General features: G+C 43.0%; 1 protein-coding gene across 1 annotated transcript; it reads right to left on the bottom strand.

Moving 5' to 3' along the window:
- Window positions 1–6,964: 6,964 nt before the first annotated feature.
- On the bottom strand, window positions 6,965–8,656 carry junbb (JunB proto-oncogene, AP-1 transcription factor subunit b). The gene has a single exon (XM_061700217.1). It carries the CDS (start codon window positions 8,381–8,383, stop codon window positions 7,403–7,405), a length of 981 nt encoding a protein of 326 aa, XP_061556201.1. The 5' UTR covers window positions 8,384–8,656; the 3' UTR covers window positions 6,965–7,402.
- Window positions 8,657–14,182: the final 5,526 nt, after the last annotated feature.

The following is a 14,182-nucleotide window of genomic DNA, read 5'->3' on the forward strand; positions in this document are numbered from 1 at the left end:
TCAGAAAAGCATTATCATCAAACAAAACCATAAAGAAATTAATGATGGTTGTTGTTCAGTCATCAGTCGTATTTAAAAAAACATTTCACAAGTTCTGCGAGGGTAAATTTATATACATATATCCATCCATCCATTTTCTGAGCCGCTTCTCCTCACTAGGGACGCGGGCGTGCTGGAGCCTATCCCAGCTATCATCGGGCAGGAGGCGGGGTACACCCTGAACTGGTTGCCAGCCAATCGCAGGGCACATACAAACAAACAACCATTCGCACTCACATTCACACCTTTCGGGCAATTTAGAGTCTCCAATTCATGCATGTTTTTGGGATGTGGGAGGAAACCGGAGTACCTGGAGAAAACCCACGCAGGCACGGGGAGAACATGCAAACTCCACACAGGCGGGGCCGGGGATTGAAACCCGCTCCTCAGAACTGTGAGGCTGACGCTCTAACCAGTCGGCCACCGTGCCGCCTATATATATATATATATATATATATATATATATATATATATATATTATATTAGCACAACTGTACATATATGTAGTCATACGTACCCCTGTCATATTGGAATGAAAGTGTAGGCCACACCTTTTTCATAACCTCTATGTGGCGGTGGTATATTAGAATCAAAGTTTACACCTTTCTCATAACCTTTAGATAGCGGCATACATTTATAAAATGGGAAAGTTTTTTTTTTTCATTTTCCCCTACACCTATGTATAATGCGCACCACTGACATTTGACATTTTTGGGGGTGAAGAAAATGCACATAACCGAGAAATTAAAGTAGATCACTTCCCTTGAAAGCCTTGCCAGTCTATAAACTTATCAGAGACCATAATCTAATATGATTAGTCTTTGTAAGTTTTTACCACTTAATGAGGTGTCTTCAGCAAACTTTGTGAGTTCAAATTTGGACATCCTATTAGGAAATGTGGGGGCATCGCCCTTATCTCCTAATCTGTTCTCTACCTTAGCTCTAGCTTGAACACCGACTTTAAAACATTGGAGGATCTCTTTATGCGATCTGCAGCCATTTTATCTTAGTTATCTACCATCCCCCCAGTATCCACCTGTTGCCATTCATTCAACAGAATAAGTAATGTGGAATTGACTGAATTGTTGAAAAATAGAGTGAGGTCATACATTCTGATGGTTTCTTCCCCCGATCATAAATTCTGACCACCATATTTGGAATGGTGGCCGACTACCTTGTCATAGTTCTGAGGACCCGGGTTCAAATCCAGCTTCGCCTGTGTGGAGTTTGCATGTTCTCCGTGTGCCTGCGTGGGTTTTCTCCGGGTACGCTGATTTCCTCCCACATCCCGAAAACATGCACGGTAGGTTAATTGAAGACTCTAAATTATCTGTAGGTATGAATATGAGTGTGAATGGTTGTTTGTTTATACTGTATGTGCCCTGCAATTGGCTGGAAACCAGTTCAGGGTGTACCACGCCTCCTACCCGCAGTTAACTGGGATAGGCTCCAGCATACCCGTGACTCTTGTACAGATAAGCGGTGTTGAAAATGGATGGATGGATATTTTGAGCTGTGGGGTGAGATCACAAATTATGACGGTTGCATCCCACGATATTAAATTGTGACCAACTTATTCTGAGCTCTTGGGGGGAGCATAATTGAGAATATTTGTGTCCAGATGAAAAGACAGGGGATGTCAGAATGTCTGGATGAAGTTTTGTGGCTGTCAGAAGGGCAGGTTAAAGTTATTTGGAATTGGGATCGACCACAAGCAACAAAGAGTGAGGTCACACTTCCTGATGGTTAATTCCCGCTATCATAAATTGTGACCACCGTATTCTGAGCTAAGGGGGGCATTACGTTTGAGAATATTTTCATACAGATGAAAGTGAGGGGATGTCAGAAGGCCAGGACAACATTCTAGGGCTGTCAGATGGGCAGGTTAAAGTTTTGGGGAATTAGTATCAACCACAAGCAAAATAGAGAGAGGTCACACTTTCTGATGGTTAGGGTTAGGGTATCATAAATTGTGACCACTGTATTCTTAGGTCTTGGGGGCATCACGTTTGAGAATATTTGTGTCCAGATCAGTGGCTCAAGCCCATCCAAAACTTGCCTTAGCCCACCCTATGAATTCGTCCTTAAAAAAAACCTTTCAATTCCTGCTTCATATCTTAGGTCAGAGTTAAAGCTAATGACTAGGTAATGATTGATTTTACAAAACTGACACAATCTATTAAATGACAGTTGAGCACATGGTGATGCTTCAAGGCCTCCTCTGGAATTGCTCTATGTTATGTCGGCACTGACTCGGCAGGGGCTTGTAATGGTGCGTAGTGCGTAGCTATTAGCTAATTAGCTAATTAGGAACATTGAGCTCCCGCTCACTAATTGAATAGCAAAGAGTTTTTTCCCAGTGAATCTGATACAATATGAAATGCCTCCGTGACGTATCTTATGCCAAAATAGGTCATGTTCGTTTTTTTTTGTTTTTTTTTTATGGGGCAGAAAATCTTAATCTGACCAAGAATATTTCATTTCTAATCAAAACTAATTATTTGATATATGTTTATTATTTAATTTATTTATTGTTTTTAATTAAAATAAGACGAATCACATCAATAATTATAAAATAAAAAAATTGCAAGGGGCATATACAATGTCTCGCCATGCTGCACTATTTGCATATACTGGCCACTCATGCCAGAGTAGCATCTGCCCCATTTGCACACTGATTGAGGAGTATCTGTAACATTTGCACAACCAACATTGTCCCAGATGATCGCACTACTCGTCACTTTAAACCGCATACACTCCTTGAAGTCTCAGCGCCCTTTGCACAATGGTCATTGCACCGGACTATCGCAATATTAGTCATTCGAACTGCTCTAAGTGCTAGAGGCCTCTGCATCTTTTTGCACAATTGTTTTTTGTCAATGTCTTTATGTCTCCAAAGTGTTCTGTAAATTGACTGTCTGTTGTACTAGAGCGGCTCCAACTACCGGAGACAAATTCCTTGTGTGTTTTGGACATACTTGGCAAATAAAGATGATTCTGATTCTGATAACTATGTTAAATAGTTATCAGTCTATAGTCTCTAGTTAAATGCTACTTCACAACAGGACACCTTATGAAACACTGCAAATGTCTGCTTTTCAGTAGCTGGGCATACGCTATTTTGTGCAGATGAGAGACTGTTAAAAAAAATACCTTATTGCATGATAGTGAGTTTGTCTTTGTTTCTTTTTTGTGTAGTTGTTACACTGTATATACTACATCTTCAACAGTGTTGTCTGTCTATTCCTCAAATCAAAAGGTGACCTTATAAAAAAACTCATTTCTTCTTTTTTTAATCCTAGAGACTAGCAGAAATGTTTTTAATATTCGTTTCCTCTGAGATGAAATACTCATATTTTATTCACACTGTTACAAAGGTATGTGCGTTTCTGACAATAAACCAGAGTTTTATCATGTATTGAATACATAAATATTATTAATATTATTATCTATTAGTAGCGAGGCAACCCCTATTTTGTGGCATCCACCAAATGGTCTTTTTCAAGGTCTAACAGGTTCAATCACATTTCAGAAGGGTACTTACCAAAATTAGGTCATGGGCTCAGCCCACCCAAAGTACTCGACCTAGACTCACCTGTGGTCCAGATGAAAATCAGGGGATGTCAGAAGGCCCGGATAACATTTTATGGCTGTCAGAAGGTTCTCAGAGGGAAGAGGCCATGATCGTAGAGCGTCACAGTGAAATCAGCAGGCTGCAACAGAGATTGGAAGAGTCACAGAATGGAATAGAAGTGGATGTCCTTCGACATTTTCATGGATCAAACACCTGTAGTGAATTCTATGAAGTCATGCGATAACTAATAAAAGAGTGAACAATTAGACATGTATTCAAAAATTCAGAGGTCAAATGAAGTTCACTTGTAAAGGTGATACAAAGAAGAATATCCAAACATTTTGTAAATAGTATGATTTCAATCTAAATTGCCCGTAAGTGTGAATGTGAGTGTGTATAATTGTTTGTTTATATGTGCCCTGGGTGTACCCCGCCACTCAAAGTCAGCTGGGATAGGCTCCAGCACGCCAGAGACCCGAGTGAGGTTAAGCGGTATGGAAAATGGAAGGCTGGATGGATCATTATGCTGTTGGAGATTGCAATTTTACTGAATCTCCACTAGAGGGCAATGTAAACACACAAAAGCGCTTCATTCCATGGACGTTCTATGCAGATAGGGTAAGCGTATTTTCTTGGCCAAAATTCAGTACAAATAATACTGCATTACATATTCAGACGTGGGCACGTTTCAATTATATACTGGTTCAAGGCCAATACTATGCTGTGTGAGTGTGTTTCATCACACTCGTCATCCCTGCAGTCTCATTTTACTATCAACAGTCAGAAGATAAACATGCTCCGTGAGTAGGCTACTGTACCAAACTACAATACTGTGCAGGCTACATAAATATGGTCGATATAAAGGGGAATGGTAATTTAAACTAAGAAAGGTGAATATCTGCGATATTATTTGTGGTTAACGTATTGAAGTGTTGTGTGTGGTTGTGCGGAAGACAACAGCCGGGTCTGCGTGTCTGTGGGAGGAGAAGGGAAGGGGACTCGTGCAGAGGAAACTAACAAACCCACCCAGAGCTCTTCAGACGTCACTGCTCGCATCACAGATGTTCCCACACATACTCGGTGTGGGTTGCGGGCCGAGGCGTGCGGAGCGCCAGGCATTAATTGTGTTTTTTTTCCTTTTTTTTTTTTTTTTTTTTGGTTTTCAGTGGGCATTATTATCACGTCAGCCTGCCTTGTGCGTAAATTGAGACTACGCCACCGCGGCGGTGACACTTGAGCTTCATTTATTTCGAGTGGGGAATGTTAGTGCGATGTTTACGATCGTAATCAGTGTGCTCGCGGTGACCTATTTACATTTCATTGTGTGACAAAATCGGTCAGTGTGTAACCACTTCCTTTGCACGTTTATTTTTTTTTTTTGGACGAAAATTGGAAAATAATCTCGAAAAAGAGAAGTTGTGTGGGTGCTCTGTTTCCACGAGTGTCAAAAATAACAGACTTGTTATTGATGGAAAGGTATTTAAATATGTTCTAAAAGCTTCCTCTTCAAAATAAGTTGTGGGTGAACAAGTTGTTACTATTAGCGACTACTCCATCCGTGTTTTTTTTTTTTTCTTCCATAGAATGTTTAATAGGGAAGAATTACCCCTTCGGTTTTCCTGAGTTCAGTTTTTGGACAAAGCTTCTCTTGGCCAACTGTCACCGAAGCTGTTATGACACACTTTTTATTTTTTTATATTTTTTTATGCTTCAATTATCTTCCAGTGTATGGGCATCACTCAGGCAGATAATTCATTGAGATTCTCTGTTGTTCTTATCATCATTTATCCGAAGACGTCTGTCTGTGAGCCTTAGTCATCCACGGGATTTCCCCCCCAGCCCACCTCATAATCTTCCTTTGAGCCCCATTTTTTTTGCCGCGCATATTTGTGCACTGACGTGTATACCATCGTTGTCGTGCACTTCTCCAAGCATCCACGCAGATGCTCTATGTAGGATCCAGACGCCCACTCGTGCCTGATGCCCTGCCAAGTCGTGGTGCGTTCAAGAGCCCCGGCATTCCTATAAAGTCTCTGTCACTTCCCCTCATCTGCATGAAATTACCACTGACCCCATGTGAGATTAACAGCAGTGTCAACAACACCAGTAGCCCCAACTCTATAATTATTCTTATTGGTTATTGCATCATTATCATATGGTAGGCTTTGCTCTTTGCTTGCGTTGTGCTATACATGGGTGTCGAATTACAAGTTGTAAATGATTTGACCTGTCTCTCATTAAGAATGATCGTAGTCAATGGTCCTCTTCAGAGACCGCTTGAAAATACTCACTCGGTGATATTAAACCCATATACGTATTCTAGTGTCGATTTACAGTATGTCGCATAAGGTTCACTGTACTCCATCCATCCATGTTCTAATTGCCCTCATTAGGGTAATGGGGGAGGTAAGGTGACTTTGGGCAAGGGGTGTGGTTTCCTCTGGACTGGTTCCCAGCCGAAGGCTGGGCACATAGACATGCAATCAATCATTCACACGATGGACAATTTACAGCCAAACTCCACACAGGAAGGCCAGAGCCAAGAATCAAACCCCAAATACCACTAGGTACCAGTAGGTCACCGTGCTACCCACAATACAATATTCGCAACCAGCGTGCCATGGCACACTAGCGTGTTCAGTTAGAGATTATCTGGGGTGCCATGCATGGGAAATGATGCAATTTCGCTGAATTTGTCTGAAAATTATTATTTATTAAGTTCAAATATGTCTTTGGTTGTCTATCCATCCACTGACGTATTGTGACAGGCAGAGCAATTAAAAGCTTTTCAATTAGATGGCAAAAATCGTGTATCCACCTGTTGCCATTCGTTCAACAGAATAAGTCATGTCTTATGTGAGTATTTCAGCTTTGTGTTCAGTTAAACATTGGATCAGTCTCATTTCACACTGAGTAAGTCAATTTGTGAGCACATTGAGATGAGATCATCATAATTTGAATATTCATACTTTTGTGACATTTTTGTTTGGGTCCAATAAAGGTTGAGAAACACTGCACTAATGAACCCCTTATTAGACTCCAAGGTATAAGTGTTTGTTCTTTTTCTATGGTGAAAGTACTGGTATGTTTCTCGACTGTAAAGGTGAAGGATAATGCAGTATATTGAAGGCCCCTTAAAGGTAGCCTACATCCATGTTCCCTGTTGAGAGAGTTGATTAAAAAAAAAAACCAATACAACAGCCCTGCAATAAATGCTTACTTTAGGATTAATGTCAGGGTTGTTGTTTGTTCTGCATTTTTAAAAATGTGTTGTTTGCTGGTTAAATTATATTTGCACCTAGAAAAAAACAACAACACATTGCCATCATGTTTTTGAGACGTTTTACTTAAATACACATCACACATTTAAAAAAAAAAAAAAAAAAAAAAGGGACATTGTAAACATTGGACACGGTTAGTTTGCCTGGATCAACCGGGACAAACAACAATAATTTACACGATATATACAAAGACATGATAACCGCTTTCTGTCATTTAGTAAACCAGAATAAGTGCGTCTTCTCTCAGTGTTTGCCCAATTGGAATGTTCCACTGATGAAGTGTGTTGAATGGTTCTTTGAGGGGTGTCCAGCATCCGGAAGTACCATTTCAATCAGTCTTTTGCACAGTATAGACACACCAAGTCTACAAAGGCCCCCTGCCTCGTGTTGTTGTGGCGCTATATGCACAACATGACTCCAGTGTTATCACCTAAAAGTCAACTTTAAAAAAAAAAAAAAAAAAAAATGTATGTATTTATTTATTTATTTACTTAGTAGTAGTCTCTGTCTAAAATGCTTCCATCTTGCTTGTGAGCATCAGCTGACAGCCACTGCTCACATGGGTCAGGACCTTCTGTTTGAGATGGGCCACCTGGTCCCGGAGCACCGAGGCTGTGTTGGACAGGCCCGCGTTGTCGCTCTTCAGACCTTTCACCTTCTCCTCCAGGCGGGCGATGCGCTCCAGTTTGCGCCGCCGGCACTTGGTGGCCGCTAGTCGGTTCCTCAGCCTCTTGCGCTCCGCCTTGATTCTCTCCTGGGTCTCCAGATCGATAGGAGACATGGGAGGCGAGCCGTCGCTGCTGAGGAGATCCGGGACGGTTTGCGGCTCCTCTTTGAGAGCGACGAGCCGCTGCGGATGAAGTCCAGAACCCGGGTGGGGGTTGTGGAAAGCGGCGTGCGCGGAGTTCTGCGGATGGTTCTGCTGGTGCGGCAGGTAGCTAATGGTCGATGTGGGGTAGCTGGAGGCGGACGAAGAGAGGCCGGTGTTCGGGCAGTACGCGTTCAACGTTGTGTAGATGGGAGGTTCGGGTTGCAGTCCCGAGCCGAACACGCTGGGGGCCGCTGGCGAGCACGTGGTAACACCACTGGCGCCGATGGAGGACGCCGAATGAGGCATGTGGTTCATCTTGTGCAGCTCGTCCAGGGCTTTTACGAAGCCCTCGGCGAAGCCCTCCTGCTCATCGGTGATGCCCCGATTGTAGAAGTATTGCCCCGGGGTCGGAGTGGTGATGACACCGTTACTGTTTTGGATGATGAGCCTCTCGAGCTCCGGAGACGCGAGCTTCAGGGTCCCGACGTCCTGTTGCCCCCCGTGGTACGGGTCCGTCTCGGCCCTCAGGTGGGATTTCAGGTTGCGATAGGGCTCTGTCAAGTTCAAATTCATATTCTGCTTTAGCAGCTTGTAGTCGTGCATGGCGGCGTCTGAGTGGCCGTAAGCCGACAGAAAGGAGTCATCATGATAAAAAGGCTGTTCCATCTTTGTGGACATAAAGTCGGGAGAGTAAGCTTACCGGCTGCTTATTGAAACAGTCTCAACAAATGTCAAGAGTCAGCAAAGAACGAGCATCAATTCGTCTTGTCAACAGTGTCCCAACATCAGAAACTGTCACGACAAGTGTGTGTGGGGGGGGGAGAGTAAAAGTCCAACAAGTCAAGACAAACACGCTCTTCGGAATCTGATGATGATTTATTCCCGCTCCTGTCAGGTCTCCCCCCAAAAAACTTGTAAACTCCGGTGACGACGTGTGCGCGTTGCTGCGTTTTGAGGTGTGTTCATTGGCTTCATATAGCCCCTTTTATATAGGCACAGACACACGCTTGCTGCCAGGGGACTGCAGAGCTCCGATTGGCCAGTTTGCCCAGAGACTACGCCCCCGAGTGACGCAAATACCGGGAAGAAGCGACTGTAAATAAGCCTGTAGGCAAGACAGCACTCGGCGGAGGCATGTCTGTGGATACTTTCCTCATAAATAAAGACCATTTACTTGATTTATAACTTTAATTCAACAGTTTAGATGTTTAATATATCTCTATTGAACAACGAACGGGTGGTATAGTGATATATAATTCAAATCGAGCTCTTCTTTTTGTCACCAACACGTATCAGTTCAATGGAATCACATATAATAGTGATTTATAGGTTAAAGTCGCCTGTTTTGTCGTTTAATTGACACGAATTATATGAATGTCCACTAAAAGCCTGAGTGGAGCGTTGAAATCATGTCGCCGTCTGTGGAGGAAGTTCTCATACCTAATATGGGCATGAGTGACGTGCAGTTCCCCTCCGGGAGAACCGGGAACCCACTCCCACTAGGACTGCATTCCTGCTCTTGTGCCATCCATGTGCTACTCGGGAAGGGACTTTCTGGATCAGCAGGGAGGGGAAAAAGGGCTCAGATATCATTTGTTTACCAAGCAAGATGCATACAGTCATTTAGAACGACAGGAATTTTGATCAGAAATGTAAGATTTATCTGGCAATGCTGTACTGCATTTGTGTGTGTGTGTACAGTGGGTACGGAAAGTATTCAGACCCCCTTAAATTTTTCACTCTTTTTTATATTGCAGCCATTTCCTAAAATCATTCAAGTTCCTTTTTTCCACATGAATGTACACACAGCACCCCATATTGACAGAAAAAAAACGGAATTGTTGAAATTTTTGCAGATTTATTAAAAAAGAAAAACTGAAATATCACACAGCCATAAGTATTCAGACCCTTGGGTCAGTATTTAGTAGAAGCACCATTTTGCGCGAATACAGCCATGAGTCTTTTTTCGGAATGATGCAACAATGTTTTTCACCCCTGGATTTGGGGATCATCTGCCATTCCTCCTTGCAGATTGTCTCCAGTTTTGTCAGGTTGGATGGTGAATGTTGGTGGGCAGCCAATTTCAGGTCTTTCCAGAGATGATCAGTTGGGTTTATGTCAGGGCTCTGGCTGGGCCATTCAAAAACAGTCATGGAGTTGTTCTGAAGCCATTCCTTCGGTATTTTAGCTGTGTGCTAAGGGTCATTGTCTTTTTTGAAGGTGAACCTTCGGCCCAGTCTGAGGTCCTGAGCACTCTGGAAAAGGTTTTCGTCCAGGATATCCCTGTACTTGGCTGCATTCATCTTTTCTTCGATTGCAACCAGTCTCCCTGTCCCTGCAGCTGAAAAACACCCCCAGAGCATGATGCTGCCACCACCGTGCTTCACTGTTGGGACTGTATTGGACAGGTGATGAGCAGTGCCTGGTTTTCTCCACACATACCACTTAGACTTAAGGCCAACAATTTATATCTTGGTCTCATCAGACCAGAGCAATCTTATTTCTTACCATCTTGGAGTCCTTCAGGTGTTTTTTTAGCAAACTCCATGCAGGCTTTCATGTGTCTTTCACTGAGGAGAGGCTTCTGTTCAGGCTACTCTGCCATAAATCCCCAACTGGGGGAGGGCTGCAGTGATGGTTGACGTTCTAGAACTTTCTCCCGACTGCATCTCTGGAGCTCATCCACAGTGATCTTTGGGTTCTTCTTTACCTCTCTCACCAAGGCTCTTCTCCCTCAATTGCTCAGTTTGGCCGGAAGGCCAGCTCTAGGAAGGGTTCTGATCGTCACAAACGTCTTCCATTTCAGGATTATGGAGGCCACTGTACTCTTAGGAACCTTAAGTGCAGCAGAAATTTTTTTGTAACCTTGGCCAGATCGGTGCCTTGCCACAATTCTGTCTCGGAGCTCTTCAGGCAGTTCCTTTGACCTCATGATTCTCATTTGTGCTGACATGCCCTGTGAGCTGTAAGGTCTTATATAGACAGGGGTGTGGCTTTCCTAATGTAGTCCAATCAGTATAATCAAACACAGCTGGACTCCAATGAAGGTGTAGAACCATTTTAAGGATGATCAGAGGAAATGGACAGCACCGGAGTTAAATATATGAATGTCACAGCAAAGGGTCTGAATACTTATGGCTGTGGGATATTTCAGTTTTTCTTTTTGAATACATCAGCAAAAATTTCAACAATTAAGTTTTTTTCTGTCAATATGGGGTGCTGTGTGTACAATAATGAGGAAAAAATTAACTTAAATTATTTTAACAAATGGTTGCAAGATAACAGAATGAAAAATTTAAGAGGGTTTGAAAACTTTCCGTACTGTATATATGTTTAAAGGGCACGTTGGACGACTGGTTAGCACATCCGCCTCACAGTTCTGAGGACCCGGGTTCAAATCCGACCTCACCTGTGTGGAGTCTGCATGTTCTCCCCGTGGTGACCTAGTGACCCTAGTGGCACCTATCTAAGATGACTCTGGGTGAGAGCCGGGGTAGACACTGAACTGGTGGCCAAGCAATCGCAAGGCACATATAAACAAACAACCATTTGCACTCACATTCACACCTACGGGCAATTTGAGAGTCTTCAATTACCCTACCATGCATGTTTTTGGGATGTGCGAGGAAACCAGAGTACCCATAGAAAACCTACGCAGGCACGGGGAGAACATGCAAACCCCACACAGACGAGGCCAGATTTGAACCCAGGTCCTCAGAACTGTGTGTGTGTCTGTATATATATATATATAGTCAATTGGATACCACTATATTGGATACCACTGGACACAAAGCGACCACGGCAAAGATCTAAAAGTAGATGGATAGATGAAATCATTAAACACACCGGAAAACACTGGCAACAAATTACAAAATGTCATAATAGTTGGAAACGTGAAGAAGAGACCTTCATCCTGCAGTGGATAGATAATAGCTGATGATGATGATGATGATGATATCCATCCATCCATTTTCTTTACCGCTTTATACTCACTAGGGTCGCGGGCTTCTGGAGCCCATCCCAGCCATCTTCGGGCGGGAGGTGGGGTACACCCCGAACCGGTCGCCAGCCAATCGCAGGGCACTTAGAAACAAACAACCATTCAAACCGGAGTGCCCGGAGAAAACCCACCGAGGCATGGGGAGAACATGCAAACTCCACACAGGCGGGGCCGGGATTTGAACCCCAATCCCCAGAACTGTGAGGCAGATGTGCTAACTAGAATTAAGAATTAAACTAGTCGTCCACTAGTCGTATTATATATATATATATATATATATATATATATATATATATATATATATATATATATATATATATATATATATATATATATATATATGCAGGGCTGTATTGGAATTCTTTTAGCATTTTGACTGATGTTAGCAGAAAAAACATGACATCTTCTTCCAAGAAGACACACACACACACACACACACACACACACACACACACACACACTCTTCCTCCAACAATATACCCACCCATTTGTACTACATAAACAAGCCCAAGTAGGAAGTAATGTGTTGGTCCTTATATCTGTTTGGCCAGTTTCACTAAGATTACCTTTGGTTCTGCTCCACTGGCAGAATAGTAGCAGTTGACTCTTTTTGAGCACAATGCACAGAGAAAGTGAAGTGCACCTGGCTTGGCTGTTGAGAAGGGGAATCATTGTCTTGTCTTTGTAATTCCTGAAACTCCCACACAAACTCAGACTAATGCCCCCACCGATGTAGATTGTATCTGTGTTCAGACAAAACAAATCAGGTGGGATGCTTTGCTCTGGGTGCTGCTAAATCCTCTGGCTGCATCGGAGGAATTAATCTCAGTTCTTGTTCTGCTGTCAGCAAGTCTAGAAAATACATCAATAGCAAATCTCTTACTTACACATGTCAGTGAAAATGAAACCTGGCATTGTCTCCCAATGCCAGGTTTTATTTTCACTATGGTGGAATGATAAGATTTCTGCATGTTCCCTGCAGTTGAGGTCAGGAACACATTGGCCATCTAGTCTGAGAATGATTATTATTTATACTATTATAAATAAATTGAGGCGGCACGGTGGAAGGACTGGTTAGAGCGTCAGCCTCACATTTCTGAGGACCCGGGTTCAATCCCCGGCCCCGCCTGTGTGGAGTTTGCATGTTCTCCGTGTGCCTGCATGGGTTTTCTCCGGGCACTCCGGTTTCCTCCCACATCCCAAAAACATGCATTAATTGAAGACTCTAAATTGCCCGTAGGTGTGCATGTGAGTGCGAATGGTTGTTTGTTTGTATGTGCCCTGCGATTGGCTGGCAACCAGTTCAGGGTGTACCCCGCCTCCTGCCCGATGATAGCTGGGATAGGGTCCAGCACGCCCGCGTGTGAGTGAGGAGAAGCGGCTCAGAAAATGGATGGATGGATAAATAAATTGACCATTATTTACATTTCTGGCACGGTAACTAACTGGTTAGCACATAAGCCTCACAGTTCTGAGGACTCGGGTTCAAATCCGGCCTCGCCTGGGTGGAGTTTGCATGTTCTCACAACCCAAAAACATGCATGGTAGGGTAATTGATGGTGTGAATGTGAGTGTGAATGATTGTTTGTTTATATGTGCCCTGTGATTGGCTGGCAACCAGTTCCGGGCTTCAGCAGCTATAAAATTATGATATACCAGTATAATATACTTTTCTTTAAGTATATTTCATTAAAATGTTTTAATGATTATAATTTCCTGTCTTAACTGTCCTTCACGGTTCTACCGTCTTCTGGTGAGACAAAAGACTCAATTTAGGCTGAGTTTGAAGTCACCAAAAATGGTTTATTGCCATATAAGTGAGTAAGTGATACAATAGCTAATGGTACTTTTTTTCTCTAGGGCTACCGCTATCATTCATTTTTAAGTATAAATGCTTTAATTGAATTTACTTTTAGGCTACTGTAGTAAGTACAAATAACCAGTGGTAAGGTAACTGTTAACAAATATAGTCACAAGCTTAAGAAGTCAAATCAATCAACAGTGGCGTAGCATCGGGATGGCTGGGATGAGGGGTGGGGGTGTGTGTGTGGGTGGTGGGGGGGGGGGGTGGGGGGGGGGGGTCTCTCCCAGCGCATTTCAAAAGAACAAAAAATATGCAGTACAATTTAAGTAGTTTTTAAGAATTAAAATTTCAGACTCGTAACATTCCCCTTGATGGCCTGGACATCTAGTTCTTCCTACCTACTCAGGAACTCCTGTCCGACATGGCAGTTAAGTGGAAATTTAGTCGTTGAGGCCTGGATCGGGGTAATTTGTAGCCTTCCTCAGATTGATGTTTGCATTGTGTGTGACTTGTTTCAACTCACCTCCACATTGCTTAAGAAAAGCCAGAACTTTAGTGGCTATATGGTAAAAAGGGCTCAAAACTAGACTGGTGGACTGAGAGAACACAATTGGTCCACTGGTTAGAGGGTGCAAATACTTGACTCACCAAGGCGCTGACAACCGATGCTAAG

The sequence above is a fragment of the Phycodurus eques genome, chromosome 16, assembly GCF_024500275.1.
Source record: "Phycodurus eques isolate BA_2022a chromosome 16, UOR_Pequ_1.1, whole genome shotgun sequence".
NCBI lineage: Eukaryota > Metazoa > Chordata > Actinopteri > Syngnathiformes > Syngnathidae > Phycodurus > Phycodurus eques.

Excerpts from the sequence above, each read along its gene's own strand:
- junbb (XM_061700217.1), bottom strand. The coding sequence starts at position 8,383 with ATGTCCACAAAGATGGAACAGCCTTTTTATCATGATGACTCCTTTCTG.